The sequence below is a fragment of the Chrysoperla carnea genome, chromosome 2, assembly GCF_905475395.1.
Source record: "Chrysoperla carnea chromosome 2, inChrCarn1.1, whole genome shotgun sequence".
Classification (NCBI taxonomy): Eukaryota; Metazoa; Arthropoda; class Insecta; order Neuroptera; family Chrysopidae; genus Chrysoperla; species Chrysoperla carnea.
The window spans coordinates 59,435,292-59,452,904 of record NC_058338.1 but is presented as its reverse complement, the minus strand read 5'-3'; the positions used below and the strand labels follow the sequence as shown (position 1 = coordinate 59,452,904).

The window sequence follows — 17,613 nt, the reverse complement described above, 5'->3', positions numbered from 1 at the left end:
TAGTGATCCATAATATTTATGCATGCCGTGGGTAGGCTCTGACGCAACGCATGAGGTCCTCACTTCCCAACATAATTCGACTCTATCAAATGTTATGAAATTCTTTTCGGATCATATTGCCGTTTATACTCTTTGATCGACAACTCAGCAAAGTCGATATCATTTATCGTTCGCGCGATATCGGCGATGAAAAAAATTACTACGGACGTACGTAAGAACGTACGTACACACACATTCTGACAAAATTGGTGTTAAAGTCTTGTCCTAACCATGAAAAGTAAAGTTATTTTGAAAATTTCGATTTCGAAAATCGGACCCATTACAATAACTTCCTATACCGAGAAATTAAAAATATCACATATTGTTACACATGTAAATATTTAAAATATTATTCGTTAACGCTAGTTATAACTCCATGGGATCTGAATCCGCATGAAGCTTGTTTTTAAAACAAGCACATCTACTATTGCTACACTGATTCGCAACAGGCTTTTTGGGAATCCCTGGCAACCAAATAGTGACTGATTTGCCACAGTCTTTAATTACTAGACTAGGCAAATAGTTAAACGCCATCGATCCAACTCATTTGGCCAATTATTTGATTGAATGGCTGAATATATGCTGGTCGCTAGTTGAATGGCGCCATTTAGTAAAAAGGCAAGGCTGTTATTGAACGGCTAATTAAGCTTGTTGGCTTCGTCATATACATTTTCTTTTATGTTAATGTTAATGACCAGGTTAAATTTTTAGATTTGATTTATTAAAGCTTATATTTTTAACATACAAAGCAATTCAATAAATTCTGTATTGAACTGCATTCAAAGTGATGTAAAATAACAGTTCTAAAATTGACTAGAAAAGCGTAGCAAAAGGTGTTTGATGATAACTTCTCTATCCTTCTCTAACAAGTTATTTAGATCTTCACCTTACTGTTATTACTTTATTTTAAAAATTACAATTTTTCTATAGTAGTGCCGCCAATTTTAAGCTTTTCGAGGACACTTTTTTAAACACAGAGGTGATATATATACAGAGGTGATCGGAACATCTGAGGCAATGTTAAAACTTTTTTTCCACAAGTTTTTATTTTTTTTTCAAGAAGTCAAGTATTATTGGGGAACACGTGTCCCATATGGTTCTCTTCAATGGTGAATCCTATCAGTACACAGGTTATATTTTAGTCAAGTACTTTCCTAAATAAATACTGTCTAAATATTGAGAAGTTCTTTTGAATCCGTTCCGTTTTCGAAAAGAAATGTTCCCTCCAAAAATTTTTTAATAGTTTTTTTTATTAAGAATGTCTTTTTAATTTGAAGCGTTCTTCTAGGTCTAGTTTTGATTTTAAATCACCTAGAATGTACAGGTCAAACTCATGGGTAACTTTCTTTGATAACTCTCCTGAAGAAAACTTTATGGCACTATTTTAAAAGGAGGCATTCGTTGTTACATCATTAAAATGATAATAATATCTGAGTCTCCCTGCTTTTGATCCTGTAATACTCTTTATATTCAAGGATATTAAAGTTTTCTTGAAGAAATTAAAAAGTTAAAAAGGAAAATACAATGCATAAATGGGCAATCCTAAAATTGATCTATGAAGTCGATATTAGTTAAGGAAGTCCAAGACGCGTAAGGAGTTTATTATATAAACAATAAATGACGTATGTATATTTTAACAGATTTACTTTTCAATTATTGTAGTGATATTTTTACCTTTCCCAATCCTCATATTAATTTTATTTCAGTTTTAGTTCCTTATAGAGGTTAATTCAGTCATCGGATTTTGTCTCTCCACGAGAGTCCCGGGAATCTAATGGTAATGGTTTTTGAATGCTCCACGAGGATTCAACAACCATTTTATTTTAACTTCCACTTACTCTGCTCATCTACAAATTATTTCAATTGTGGTAGATAGCTAAATAATTTTATTCAAATCGTACGTTTCTTTTATTTAAAAGGGAATAAGAAACATTCTTTATTTTCAAAAAAAAAAAGTTAAATATTAAAAATAAAGGTATATCTTCCAAAAATTTTATTTTTTACTATCAAACAATAATATAGTTTAACAATTTCTATAAATAAAGTTAAATACATTTTTTAAGGCAATACTTCTTCTTCTATGACGTTTTTTCCTCGTTTCTGACGAAATTATTTCAATTCTTTCACTAATACGGTTTCAATTTTTATTTAAATATAGTACTCTTTATAATTTTAATTAGATCTTATTACAGCCCTGTTAACTATTTAAGTTTTGAATCACAAAACGATGTACGATATCGCGATTTTGTCTAAGAAGCGTGAAAAGGTCTTGTGAAACTATCGTAGATAATATTATGGAGAATAAAGAGAACATTTAACAATTGAGGCTAGGGTTGATATTAAACAGATAAATTGGCGGATGTCAATATCACAAAAACACCCAATTAATATAATTTGGTATGTTTCCATTTTGTTTTTCTTTCCATAATTACAAACGAAAGACGACCCTTAATATGGATCAAGAGTTTGCCTGGTGGAAGTCTTCACGAATAGAAAAGTGAACTTGGTCTTTCAAAATCTTTACTAATATGTAAGATATGAACGTTTAAAATTCCTCATTAAACAAAGAGGAAGATACCCACTAGTATCGAGTATCGCCATAGAGATTACATATAAAACTTTGTTTTGCTAGAAGGAGATGGATAACCTTTGAATTCAATCTTTGATTGCTCATAACTTCTTCGATTTTAATCAATTTTAATTTCACTTTCAAATTTTGTCATGGTATCAAGTTTAGCTTTACATTTTAATGGGTAATATGGCCAATTCGACATTAGGATTATCCCTTATTAGATGTTTTTTTAAAGCATTTTGCCGTTTAAGAATATTTGGTGTACATATAGTAAGAATTAATCCAATTACTAAAAATGCCACCATACCCATATTTGTCCAAAAACCATTAGTTTGATTTAATAAAAACGTAAAAAATATTGTAAATAAGCCGCCCAATGTATGCGATCCAGTGCTTAAAACACCAGTTGAATTAAATTCACTTTCAGGGTATGTTAGTTCAACTCCCATTTCATATGCTACCGGTATGTATCCATTTGCAAAAAAGCTAAAAAATTAAAAAATTAATTGAAAATTTATTTAAGTTAAAAAATACTTTGATTTACCCGAATAAAAACGTTGCTAAAAAAATTAGAAGCTTATGTTCGGAGTTTACTGAAAATGTATAGGCTAACAATCCAACTGCTGTCATTGTGTAAGCACCCAAAGTTGTTTCTCTGTAATAATTTAGGGTGTTATAAAAGTAATAGGCAGCGAATTGAAACGCGTGAATAAAGAAAAAATGGTGGAGTTAAACTTACTTAAATCTTTTCGTTTTATCTAAAATCACTCCAAATAAAACTGTGCTAAAAATTCCAGACAATATGAACACTACTCCAATATGACCAGCGAATTCCCCACCACCCTATAAAGAAAATGACTTGTTACTAGCTACAGCAAAAAGGTAACTTAGGTAAATGTTAACATAATAACATAAACTGAAAGTAAAGTTACAATGGGATTTAATTTTGATATTGTCTGTCAAAAATTTGGGCGTAGGATATTTTCTTAACAATCAGATTAAAAATGTCACTGAGCGCAAAGTTGTGTAGTGAACAGTTTTTGAGATATCTAAGGGTCAAAGATCCCAATTCCAAAAACAAAAATTCCAGAAAATTTTCTAATTGTCTAACTTGTTAAAAAATTTGCTTTAAGATAAATTTTCATCGATAGTAAATTCTTTAGATTGTTCAGTATACACCATAATTTCTTGAAATTTTAAATTAATATTGAATACCTTAAGAAAATTATTTAGCATGAGATACTCGTTTTTGACGATTTAACAACAATTAAAAAATGACGCAAAAAGCCCTATTTTCAGCGTTAAATTAAAATAATAGAGAGAGAGAGAGCGAGAGAGAGAGAGACTGAGAGTGGAAGTTTTTATTGAAAATTTCCTCCTGCTTAAGAATCTTTCTTAAGAAAAACGAAAAAATATTGGCGAAAAACGAAACCTTTTATTTCATCTTTAACTGTTTATAATTTTTAGCATTTTTGTGCTTAAAAAATGTTTCTGACATATTCTTTTCAAGACATCATTCCGAATCCAACGAGCTATCACACGTATTTTTACGACTATTATTTCTATACTTCACCAATTTGAACTTGTTAACCAGACTATACAAATTGTAGATTAAATTCGGTATTTAATCTAAAATTTGAAAATGCATAAAGCTAGTTCATACAAACACAAGTGAAAACAAACAATTGACTGAGTTAATTGTAAAATACCATGCATAGTCAGTGTTGATTTCTTCATAACATTACACATACAAACATGTGACACATACATAACTGATAATCAAGTATAGTACATATTTTAAAATTTCCGCCTAATTGGCGCCCTCACGGGTAAACAGTGATGTTGACGAAAAAATGTTTCAAACAAAAGTTGTTTAATTTGATAAGAAACATTTTTTACATTTAAACTTTTGTTCTATCTCTAACGGTTTACAAGATGGGTCCTACGGATCCAAGACCCAATTGACCTATGATGATCATTTACGAACTTGACCTCACTTTTTACGTCCTGAGTACGCTGTAAAAATTTCAGCTCGATATCTTTTTTCGTATTTGAGTTATCTTGTCCACAGACGGACGGACGGGCGGACAACCGGAAATGGGCTAATTAGATGATTTTATGAACACCTATGACAAAATTTTTTTCCTAGCATCATTATTTTTAAGCGTTACAAACTTGGGACTAAACTTAATATACTATGTATATTTCATATATACACGGTATAATAAGGAACCTTTGACCCTAAATATCTATAACTATTCATTACACTATTTTGTTCATTATCTTTCCATCAAATTTCTAGCCAATTTGCCTGGAAGCCATTCCACATACAAATTTTGCAGTCTCCTTTTGAAACAAATTAAATAGAAAAAATTTATCTACCAACCTCAAAGTGTTCCAAAAGAATTGGATTAAACAGTGTACTCGTGGCATTGTAAACACCTATATTCAAAGCATATGCACACAGTAAAGTCATGAAAGGCCCATTCGTTAGCAAATTTTTATAAGATTGTAATGTTTTCGAACTTTTTTGTGTTTGCGTGTTTTGTGCCTCGCTTGGAGGAATATGTGGTGCTTCTTGGAAAACTAAAAAATAGAATTTTCATTAAAATGTTTTGTATGAAATAAAAGCCATTATAAAAAAGATATTGGAGTAACTCAGCTAAGCAATTTTGTTACATTATCTCTAGTTAAACAATTTTATTGCTATTAGCAAACAATGACACAATTTCGCGATTAGATGAGCAATTAAAAGGTTCGCCTGCAATACTATTTAAAAAATAATATTTTAATAAAAAGTAGTTGAAACAAAAGATTTTTAGATTGGAAGGAGCCAGTTGACGTTTCTCGGTGTAGCTATATTTCTACATCAACTTATAGCATCTCTAATCAAGCACAAATGAGAAGGCTTATAAATAAAAACTAAAACTGAGAATTTAATGAAAGAACAATTAATAAAATGTATTATTATAATTTAACGTGAGCCAATTTTTCAATCTACCCTCCTGTCTAGTGAGCGAGTAATTCATGATCCAGTATTCTAATTTGTGGTTTACCTTACGCAACCATATCGGCTTTCAAATAATATTCGAAACTTTAATTTATCATAAATTAATAAAAACTTACACACAAATATTAAAACGGTCACAACTGTAGTGGCTATAGCAATAATTAGAAATAAAAGAAACAAATCATTTCCAGTTTCTTCAACACTCTCACGATCTTGTTTGACAATCTTAGGTGTAATTAAATATCCCATAGCAATACCCATTGGAGACCCATAAAACGCAATTGTGCATGCTGTACTCATCTGAGTGCTGTCAAACCAAATGCCAGCAAATTTTGCTGGCATACTTACGACAAATACCTGAGTCACAGCAACAAACGTTTGACCTACAAATCCAATCCAAAAGCCGTTTGGGTGTGTGGAAAATACCTTGATCCATGACCCAATACAGTGTCCAGTCGCCGCAACAATCATAGAAAATCTGATACCCTAAGACAAATGCAAAATTAACGATTAATATCTACGCAATTTAAAAACACATCTTTTTTATCGGCTTATGCTCTACATCATGGTACCCGTTTTGTGGAATTTGGTAACCATCTTGTACTTATACATATTTCAAATTCTGCGGCTTTTAATGTCAAAAATTTCAAAAATACAATTTAGAATTTATATAAATACAATTGATATAATTTTCTTAAATATTTATTTATTTACTTTAAGTTGGAAAAAAGGAAAGAATTTATGGATTTTTGTTTCATAGTGTATTTAAAAACACACTCTTCTCTGCCCAGTCTGTATTTACCAAAGGCGAATTTTTTTGTAACTTGAATAATGAAAATTTTGTAAGCTACTAGAAAACTATAGTGGAGTATTTTTCATTTTCAACTTTATGAGATTTTGTATTAATAAATAAGGAATCAGCAAGTAGTAATGGATATACAATTATGTCGCAATTAAACATTTCATATAAACGAAAGAAAACAAATTGAAATTCATAATTAAACATAATCTGCAAATTGCTTATATTTATTGCAACTCAATAAATATAGCACTTCAAAAATTCCAAGCATACAGAATGTCCGTTTTTGAAGATATGATCAATAATCCAAGATAATTTCGAATCATTATAATAAAAGTAACGTATTGTTAGGAGCGCCATCCTTTGAAGCCACAGGTGTAAATGTTGCACTGTTCCGATTTTTTTAAATTAGTTGTTGGCTTTTATACGAGAAAGATTTATGTGGTATAAAATTTATATAAAATAATGACTTTCTTAGCTCCGTTTTATATGGTAATTCAGAGAGTAACACACTAGCAATCAATTTCGATATAAACTATGCCCATTGTTCCAGATTTCATGATCGAAAAACTTCTGAAAACTACACTAGCATAGCTGGTTACTAATAATAATATCTGATTAATAACTGATCCTTTAATAATTATAATTGACAGGATGACGCTGCTGAGACTTGACGCTTCAATATCCGTTTTTACCTGTTAGCGCCTTAAAAACCGTAATGAATAATAACAGTATTGAATTAATGTTTTAATTTTTTTTCACAACACTACTCTGACCCTTGTAAAAGTAATAACCAAGGGACAATGCGAAGTAAACAAAATAGAATTTCGGCATGCGTGCATTAAGATGTATAATTTCGTATACCCCCGCAACAGTGATAGGGTTGGCAATAATACTTAGTCAATTAATCGGCCTTTTTACAACTGACTAATCGGCTAGACGGCCAAAGTCATAGTCGGCATATCACTAAATTTATACTTTTTAATTCATGATACTATCGATGACTGTCTTTTGCCAAAACTTAATTTGAAAGGTGTATTCTTTCTGACAGAGATATTTGAAACAGAGTAAAACTTGTAAAATAACACCAATTATTACCTTTTTGTTAATAACATATGAAACAGGAACAATTAATGGCAAATACGTCAACAAAAATATAACCGATGTTAAATTAACTGTACTTGCACTAACACCATAATAGTCCATAACGACATCTTCAATTATTGTATATTGGATCCATTGTATAGATCCCACAAAATACAGTACAAAAAATATAAATAGTATAAACCATCGACGTTTGTAAACGCGATAATTTTCGACAGTTTTGTTTGTCCCAACTTCCAATGATTTTTTATTAATTACATCCATTTGATTTTATTGAATTGCGCAAAGCTAATGAAATTTAATGCGTGTGAGAAAAATAATTTATTTGGAAAATTTATTCTCACAACAATTATAAATTAATTAGCGGCAACGTAATTACTTAACAACAATCTGTTAAATATCATAATTTTAGAGTGATTTGTTAAGTGATGTAACTATAACAAAAAAAATTCAGTTGTTATATTTTTTAAAAACGTCATATCCGCGAAAAAAACCTGTTATTCCGTCACAAAAAAGAGGGAAAAGTGCCGGGAAGTTAACATTCCAAGGCTAATTTAATACGTTTTCAAATGCCTATACTATATTTATTACAAAATAGGTATTGTTGTATTACAATTTAAATTTTTTTAAATAATTCATCGTATTATCTATTGAATATATGCCCTGGAATTTTACATGTTTAATTTGACCGATATTTCATTCGGCAATGCATTTTCATTTTAAGTTTCATCTGATTTTCTCAACGCTTCCGCTATATTTGATATACAAACGTTTTTTAGAAAATTTTAAATAAAAAATACTTTTTTAGAGACAAGTTTTTATTGTACTATAATGTAAAAATTAATTTTTCTTATGAATCACTCATGCATGACCATTTGTAAAACCATGAGGCGTTCCGAATCATCCTGATATTTTAAACTGTACACGTCCAGTTTTTACAAATAATCATTTATGAGTGATTCATAAGAAAACTTATTTTATACTTTTTAGTACAATATTAGCTTGTCCCTAAACAAGTATTTTATTTAATTTTTTTAATTCTAAGCTGATTTTAAGACGCAAAGTAAAAAGATTACAGAAAAGAGCCCTGCCACTGGATTGCAGTCACTTCTAACATTGCGAAAATTATTGAAATTTCAAATGTATTAACTATTAATAATTAATTAATATTACCTTGGTCAATTAAACATTCGTCTATTAAAGTAAAACTCAATACGAAATTAAAAAAAATGGTACTAAAGACGGTTGCTACAAAGTAAATTTTCTATCCATTGACATACGTATCTTATAAATATAAAATACCAAATGGAAGCTACAAAAGTGAAAACCTGCCTGCCACTACCTCACCTACCATACTTATAGAAATAGACTTTGAAAGATCATAAAAATTATTTAGAAATAAACAATGATAACATTACAATAAAACATAATTAAAGCAATATAACTAAATCTTTTATCTATGATTAAAACCTTGAATTGTTTGAATTCATTAGACAACAAAGAAATATTTTTTTTCTGCTTCATTAATTTTGGTATACCTACTTACATAATAATATGTGTTAACTTTGTTTGGATTAACTCTGGTTCATGAGGTAAATGATACAAAAACAAACATTTAAAAAAATGTTAATCTACCCTCCTGAGTTGTTAGTGCAGGCTCTGGGTGGGGTTGAGTGTGCAAAATATGAGTACCGTACTTTGTCAATTGATTCTTGATCAGAAAAGCTTATAGATTAATATTCTGGATCTTGCCATAAACCCCATTGGTCCATTTTTTAACCCCCTCCCCTCCACAGAAACAGTTAAATGACATTTTTTTGAATCAAATAAGTGGAAAAACTCCAAAAAAGCGATTTTAAAAGCTGAAAAACTCACAATAACATTTTTGAGCTTATCAACATTCTAAAATAATGTTTGAATATCCTTAAAATAATCCTTTAAGTTCTGAAGAGTAATGAAGGATGTTCAAACACTATTTTAGAATTTTGATAAGCTCAAAAATATTTTGGAGTTTTTCCAAACATTAAACTGTTAATATCTCGAAAACGAAAAAGTTTACGAAAAAATCACAAAGAGCCTCTTTGACGTTAAATAACCCATAGAATCAAGAGTTACTTTTACTTGATTCAAAAAAAATGTCATTTAACTGTTTCTTTGGAGGTGGGTTTTCAAAAATTGGACCAATGGAGTTTCTGGCAAGATCCAGAATATTAATCTATAAGCTTTTCTGACCAAGAATCAATTGACAAAATGCGGTACTCATATTTTGCACACTCAACCTCATCGAGCGCCCGCTCTATGTACATTCTCAACTAAATCTTGTTTTTGTATCTTACTAAGTTTAAAAAATTTCTTTAAACAAATATTAGACCTAGAGTTGAAAAATATGAATTCGTCTCGTTAATCTTGTGTTAACAAGCCCAACAGTTTCTGTTTTCTATGTGGAAAATATTGTCAATAAAAACGAAGAAAGAAAATCACCAACTTCGTGAAACAAATGTATAAAGCATATTTTGGGATAAATCTTGTACAAAAAGATAAATATTGGGTGCCCAATATCGTGTGTAAGTCGTGTGTAGAATCCCTGTGCTACTAGAGCCAAGGAGGGCGTAAAGAGCTTAATTATGGAAAGTCGATATATGGAAAGTAAAAGGTATGAACCGGTACAAAAACGTACTTGGGTTTATCCTAATGTTGAATCGGTTAAACCACCCCTGTTACACAGTATTACAGAGCTATTTGGGCAGATCCCCAGACAATCTGGACGATTACAGTGAGTAACAACGCGAACGGTTCCTCCAGGACATCGTAACGATGGAGGAAAGATATCAAGACCGATGAGACCGCCATATGATGCCAAACTATTTTTGGACGTTAATGAGGGATTGTCCGGACCTAAAACACGGTAGAAAAGCCTACAGAAAAAGTTTTTTGTGACATTTTTTTCATTATGTGTCTTAAGTAGCTTGTGTTTTTAATATATATATCATTAATACATAGTTTCTCTTAAAAATATACATTTTTTAATACGTATTATATTTTTTATTCAAGTTTTCTTAGTTAATTAGTTGATGGTCATGAGATACAATGAACTAGAGTCATTTTAACAAATCTGCTATTTTTTTTCGTATTCAGCAAATTAAAATTATACAAAATTGACGTCTATTTACCATTCCGCAAAATGACTGTTGCCCAGTGTATCTTTTCTTGAACGAAAGATGGCTTTTAATTAATAACACCTGAAGCAAAAACAATACAATACTAGCACGACCATGAAATAATACTATAATTACGCTTAAACTATTTAAAACCTCATTGAGAAATCATTGTAAGTTATCATGTATTTATTCAATAATTATATAGTAATGTGATATTTATTTATACAAGTAAAATAATAATCATTTACCTAAATACTAAGTAATATAATAATAATTTACCTAAATTATTAAAAAAATAATTTTAACACATTAAGGGCCTCTAAGCGATCCGGAAGTGGCAAAATTTAAAAAAAATAAAAGAGAAGTGAAACAGCATAAAAACCACTCGGCCGACATACATTTTATTTTTAGAACCTGCCTACCGAAAAACATCATTCAAAAAAATCGGTAAAAAGAGCATAAGGGGTCATATCTGGGGCCCATAGCCCATAAATGACTCTACGTGTGTATGTACTTTACGTACAACTTTTGTCTGAAAACTTTTTTGACTTTTTGACTCAAGAAAACCGAAATTTCCCCTTAGAAATTACCCCCTCGATTTTGACTTCTAGGAAACTGGCTTATAGCCTTCTTCACCCACAATCATTCCACATATCCATATACTGCATGTAGATCACTATTTTAGCACTCGTGTACTCCGATTCCATCGTTACATTGGCTGGTGTCAAATTTTTCAATTGCTCCAATATATTTACACTCAAAATTATTATTATAGACGTTGGCATATCTGGTCCATTTAAACCCGCTTTAGGTTCACTGTCAAATAGTGATTTATATGGAAATCTTCCATGTATTTTTGTCACATCGATCTATCGATCCATTTGGCCAGTTATTGGGTTGAATGGCTGAATATATGGTTGGTCGCTAGTTGAATGGTGCCGTTTAGAAAAAAGGCTAGGCTGTTAATTGAACGGCTAATTAAACTAATTTGCTTCTACAATTAAACTACTTGACATAGACATTTTCATTAATGTTCTTAATGACCAGGTTAAATTTTAAGATTTGATCTATTAAAGCACATACAATTTTAACATACAAATTCTGTATTGTGAACTGCTTTCAAAGTGATATTTTATTATGTTACAAGGGTAATACTTTACTTAGAGATTAATTTTAAAACTAATTTCCATTAGATAAAAACTTCTCTGAAGAAAATTACAGCAAGCGAAACTCGTTTAAAGTTATCGTTCTCATCTTTTCTATTATATTTTTTTATCAAAATTATTAACAAAGTCGAGTTTTGTGGCTTATGCTCCTAGGTTTTGATCCATGTAACATTTTTGATGAAAAAATGTCAATTGTGACAAGAAAATGGTGTATTTCATTAAAATAATTATTTCTACTAAATTTTCATGCTTCAATATTGTGAATTCATCATCAAAATTCATTTAAGATCATACACTCATTTATTGTCGAACTTACCTTACTTTCGTGCGTCAATTTTTCCAAACACGTGTTTGAGTCGGTTTTAATCTAATTAAATTGTGTTATTGAAAAACCCAAATCTCTAATTTGTTCTTTAGATTTTTTTGTTCTTATTTTAGGAGTTCCAGCAGTAAAAATGGGTATAGTGTGTGGTTATAAAGTTGGAATTTATCAGCGAAACGGACGAGTAACGGCTAGTATTATGTAACTTTTTTTTAACCTGATTATTTTAAAGAGTCAAGGAACTTTCTTTAAAACAAAGGGATTCTTTCGTAAATTTTTTAATAATTTTTTATATCTATATAAATTTTTTCTGTATTTTTTAATTTCGATAAAATATCGTTTAGTTTGAACCGTCGGTTTATAAGGGGGAGTGTTATTTATCTATAATGAGGTGTGTTAATAATCTGCAATAATATAAAAACATCTGTAATAAGGAATTTTATCAAAATTTATTGATACTCAAAATTTACAAAATGTTATTATTTTAAATATCTAATTATCAAAAAGTATTTTCCACATGATATGCCCACTTCAATTAAGTTAACTCGATCAATACTTATCGAGAGGTTGAGAAAGATTAGGCTGTTTATTTTTTTAGTATTTTACATTTAAATATGCTTAGTTTTTTGCAACAAAATATTCAGTCTTTTAAAATTTAAACTACTTTTACTGTGAAAGGAATCGATCTAAAAGCCTTTTTTTCTTAATAACTAATTTTGTCAGATCTATAAAATTAAATACATGTAAGCTTTTCCGCTTGTTCAAAGTTCACAAATTTTCTATTCATAGTTCAATAAAGTTAAAGTTTTGTGAACAGACTTCACAGTTTTTGTGAGTAGATTTCACAAACAAATTTCACGTTAATTAAACAGCTCTTTCAGTAATTGAACAAATAAGGTATTTCTTTGCAAATATAAATATAGTCATACTATAGAGCTCATAAATTTTCTGAACTATCTTTAAAAGATCCATTATATTATTCCTAGAGAGATCCAATAAATATCCGCATAGCTTTAAAATTTTTCCGTATTCTTTTCAATATGTTGCTTAAGTTTTGACGGATCTAAAGCTTCTTGTCGTTTACGAACATTACGTGTAAATAATGTGAGCACGGTTCCAACCATCAATAACATAGCCATACCCATGTTGGCCCAGAAATCACTGGTTGTCTCCAAAATATATGTAAATAAAAACGTGAAAATTACTCCTGCCATTGAAGACACTCCAATTAATAAACCAGATGAATTAAATTCACTTTCAGGATATGTTAATTCAACACCCGTTTCATATCCCACAACTAAGTAACCACTTACGAAAGTTCTAGAATTTAATATAGCATCATTTAATTATAAAGGAATGGTTTTTTTAATGATAACTTAAACTCCAACTTACCCAAACATTAAAGCAGATAAATAAATAAATAATTTATTTTCAGATATCACTGCAAAAGTAAATGCCAACATTCCGACCACTGACATGAAGTAGACAACGGCCGTAACTTCCCTGAAGAAATTAAATTTTAAATAAAATATATTAATAAATAAACTTAAAACTCGAGAAAGAAAATTTTACTATTGAGCAAAAGTAAAGCAAAATGTATTGGAAATTGCAAAAATTTGTCTAGAATTTGTATCGCCTTTTTTTGTAATGATTTTCGATAAACAAAATCAACAACTTCGGTGATTCTTAAATGTTGCCGGTTTAAGCCCAGACCTCACGTACTTATGCCTAATTTTGCCACCGTATTATCTAAGGACTAAATATTTTACCCACGGCTTAAGTCTATTTAACTTTTATACTTCGTGCTTTTCTGAGGGTTCAATAAGCAAAGATAATCATTTTTTAGTAAGCTGAACTAATAACGGATAGCTATTTCCGGATAGCACTTGTAATTTTCTTGAATGTTTTTATAATTTTTGTTCACTTTTTTTTTATATATCGAATAATTACGACAGTGTCTTTCTTTATAGAATAATTAAGGCAGGGTTTTTCATTAACAGAAAATTTAAATGAAAATACACATACTTAAACTTTTTAGTTCTGTCTAAGATCATTCCAAAAACAACTGAACTGAAAGTTCCAGACGCCACAAACACAACTCCAATACGACCAGCGAACTGGGCGCCATTCTTAAAAAAAAAGACCAAGTATAATAAAAGTAATAACACTTTATAATAATACAAAAAAAAATTAAAACGTACGATTTTAAAATGCTCTACAAGTATTGGATTTAATAACGTATTTATGGTATTATATATTCCAATATTTATGGAATAAGCACAAAGCAGCATTACAAACGGTTGATTCGTTAATAATTTCTTAAAGGATTCAATAGGATTGGAATTTTCTTGTTTTTTTAATTTTTGAGCTTCACTTGGAGGTGTTGGTGGTTCTTCTTGGAAAACTAAAAATAAAAATAAGACTTTACTGTTTATAAGGGTCCAAACTGTTTCGGAAATCATACTCCTTGAAAGTGTCCTTTTTGAGACCTTTTTGATTTCCCTCTTAGACTAAAAAGCCAGAATCAAATATGGAAAAATTATTTCTTTCTATAAATACTTACATAAAATAGTTATAATTAAATTAACTGTTGTATATATGGCCATAAATATAAACAACCTATATAAATCATCTCCAATACTGTCCAAATTATCATGGTCTTGGACAACAATAGGTGTCAAAAAAAAACTGGTTGCTATGCCTAACTGTGTACCAAATACTCCAATTGTACAGGCTGTACTCATTTGATGTTTGTCAAACCATATCCCAGCTAATTTTGGTGGCAAACTTAAAATAAATAATTGTGATATAGCCAATATTGTTTGGCCAGTTAATCCAATATAAAATCCATTGGGATGTGCAGAAAAAACTTTTAACCAGGATCCAAAAAAATTACCAATGGCTGCTAGTAATAATGTAAATCGGACACCCTTTCAAAAATAATAATATATAAGCTGTAAAGATTTTCCTCTAAATATGAATATTTGAAAAAAAGTTTTTCTCAAACATTAGTGCTGCCTCCCCACTTTTCAACTCTCTTTTCTTATCAGTTCAATAGCTAATTCAGTTAATTATTACTATAACTAAACCTGAATATTAATATTTGAAAAATATCTGGAAAAAATATCCAATTGCAGGCAAAATTGCGTAGGGAAACTATCCTTAAAAAGGATAAAAATAACGACAATTATGCATTATGAAAAATTTTATTTTAAATAAAAATTATCTTCTTAAATTTTGGTTGCCAAAGTAAGCAGGTATAAAGATAGAAGAGAGAGAAGATAGAGGTCGAAAGTGGCATCATTACGTATACATTCCTTTAACCATGAACATATTGAGCTCAGTATTGGATTAAAGTGAAAATGTTTTTAAACAAAATAGACCCAGCAAATGTGTATAAAGACGTATATTTTTGGAATTATTTGCAGTAGTAAAAATTACGGAACCAAATTTTATTTTAATGTCAAAATTTTATACCCAAATATTCGATTTGTTTTGTATCCAGTAAATTTATTAATTTTTCATTTACCATCTTATTAGAATAACCCATAAATATAGGTAAAAAAACTACAATTTTGTCAGGATATCAAAAGACTTCGCCTATCCAAATTGTTTTTTTCTTGCTGGAAATAACTCCAAAAAATACACGTTGACTTTCTTTTAAATGAGAAACAAAAATTAAATTACCTTTTTGTCGATTAAGTAAGATGCTGGTAGTATTAATGGTAAATATGGGACTAAATACACCACAGAAGTCATATTAACCATTGTCGTATCCACATTGTAAAATTTCTTAATTGTATCCGCAATTATTGTATATTGAACCCAATGTGCTGAATTTATGAAATATATTGCAGCAAAAATGAATATCATTAACCAACGACGTTTATAAACACGATACGTTTCGGGTTTGGATTTTTCTGAAACGGCAAACGATGTTTTTCGTACAGTCATCTTGCTTATTAATATTTATAATTGGTACAGTTATTAAATATAAAATAATCATATATTTTTCCATTAATTTTTAACGAAAGTTGTTTGTGCGGTGTTTGTAGGATAATGTTTAAATTTGTTAATAATTTTATGTAAAGTATTGATTTATTTTTTTAATGATAAAATTAATTGATTAAATTAAAAAAGTTATTTAATTATCAATAAATTTGACCATAGTACATCAAACTTAAGTTATTTAATGTTCGATATGAGTACCTCATTTGTACGTAAAAGTGATTTCTACAAATCCGTATGTTTGATGACTTCATAGCAAAAAAAAAATTGACGAGATATTTACTCATACTTTATTGGACTTGGGAAAATTTTGTGATAGGCGATGAAGCCCTTATAATTTAAAAGGACAAGCACTTTAAAACTTATTTTTACTAAGCAAGTGCATATCAGATTACTTTTAGACCAAAAACTTGAATTGTTTGATTATTGTAATTCTGCTGATGATGATATCGACGAGAAAAGTATATTTTACTAGAAAAGCTGGATTTTTTGCTTTTAAATAATACTCGTAGGTTTTGTACATAGGAAAAATATCGAACATGAAAAAAATTTGAAAAAGTTTTAGATTTTTATAGCATGATAATCCGTTAAATAGAAAACAAATGAAACATTGGCGACGAATGGATTCTTTCTGAGATGTGGTAAAAGCCAATCTCAACGAAAATTAGAGTACGTATCCTCTACAAGCAAATTTTTTCTTTCTTTTTCTATCTGTAAGAGATAGAATAACACTTTAAATTAGAAAGTTGATCCACATAAAAAACTAACATTATTACATTTAATCGAAAGGAAACCCGCTACTTACGGAAAAATGCCTTAGCCAAAAGTTGTCAAGAGCAGTAGAGGACATTCGCCTGTGTCCATGACTTTGACCTACAATGATCGATAAACTTTAAGCGTTTTTTTTTTCATTAAATGTGTTAATGACATATGTTTAGGTCGCATTTGCTCTGAAAGTTAACGTTTTTCGAAAAAATGTTTAAAACAAAAATTGTTAATTTTTTTTTTGAGGGTCAACTTTCTATTTTAAAAGTATTATTCTATAACTTACCGTTTAGAATTTAAAGGTCTAGGTTCAATCTGATGTCAGAACACAATGTCCTCCATCAAAATGTACAATTTTTGTTTAAGTTATTTTTTGTTTGGTTAAATACAAAAGGGGCTAGTAGCCATTATAGATTAAAACGACCCATCCCTATATATATTTTTTTTAATGAATATACACTTTTAAACTTTTTGATATTTAGGAAGTATGACGAACTACAACGCAAAAAGAAAACGACGCTTACCTTTGGTTGAAACGGAATCCTTAAAAAATACTCACGTAATCAAAAATACTTCTTGATAAATAATCCTACTTAAAAAAATATGTTTTTATAAAATACCTCAGAAATATCTCTACCATGAATATGTAAAAACCAATTTCATTAAATCT

The 17,613-nt window shown here is 29.6% G+C and overlaps 2 protein-coding genes across 2 annotated transcripts; both read right to left on the bottom strand.

Annotated features, from left to right (window-relative positions):
* Nucleotides 1-2,107: 2,107 nt before the first annotated feature.
* On the bottom strand, nucleotides 2,108-8,861 carry LOC123293986 (feline leukemia virus subgroup C receptor-related protein 2-like). Its single transcript, XM_044875026.1, has 7 exons — nucleotides 8,698-8,861; nucleotides 7,519-7,958; nucleotides 5,738-6,107; nucleotides 4,998-5,197; nucleotides 3,351-3,454; nucleotides 3,156-3,266; nucleotides 2,108-3,097 (listed from the first exon to the last, which is right to left on the bottom strand). The coding sequence occupies exons 2-7, from the start codon at nucleotides 7,786-7,788 to the stop codon at nucleotides 2,779-2,781; spliced, it is 1,374 nt and encodes a 457-aa protein (XP_044730961.1). The 5' UTR covers nucleotides 7,789-7,958; nucleotides 8,698-8,861; the 3' UTR covers nucleotides 2,108-2,778.
* A 4,009-nt stretch (nucleotides 8,862-12,870) lies between these two features.
* LOC123293989 (uncharacterized MFS-type transporter C09D4.1-like) lies at nucleotides 12,871-16,223 on the bottom strand. The gene is made up of 6 exons (XM_044875030.1): nucleotides 15,858-16,223; nucleotides 14,734-15,100; nucleotides 14,372-14,574; nucleotides 14,196-14,299; nucleotides 13,563-13,673; nucleotides 12,871-13,490 (listed from the first exon to the last, which is right to left on the bottom strand). The coding sequence occupies exons 1-6, from the start codon at nucleotides 16,122-16,124 to the stop codon at nucleotides 13,184-13,186; spliced, it is 1,359 nt and encodes a 452-aa protein (XP_044730965.1). The 5' UTR covers nucleotides 16,125-16,223; the 3' UTR covers nucleotides 12,871-13,183.
* Nucleotides 16,224-17,613: the final 1,390 nt, after the last annotated feature.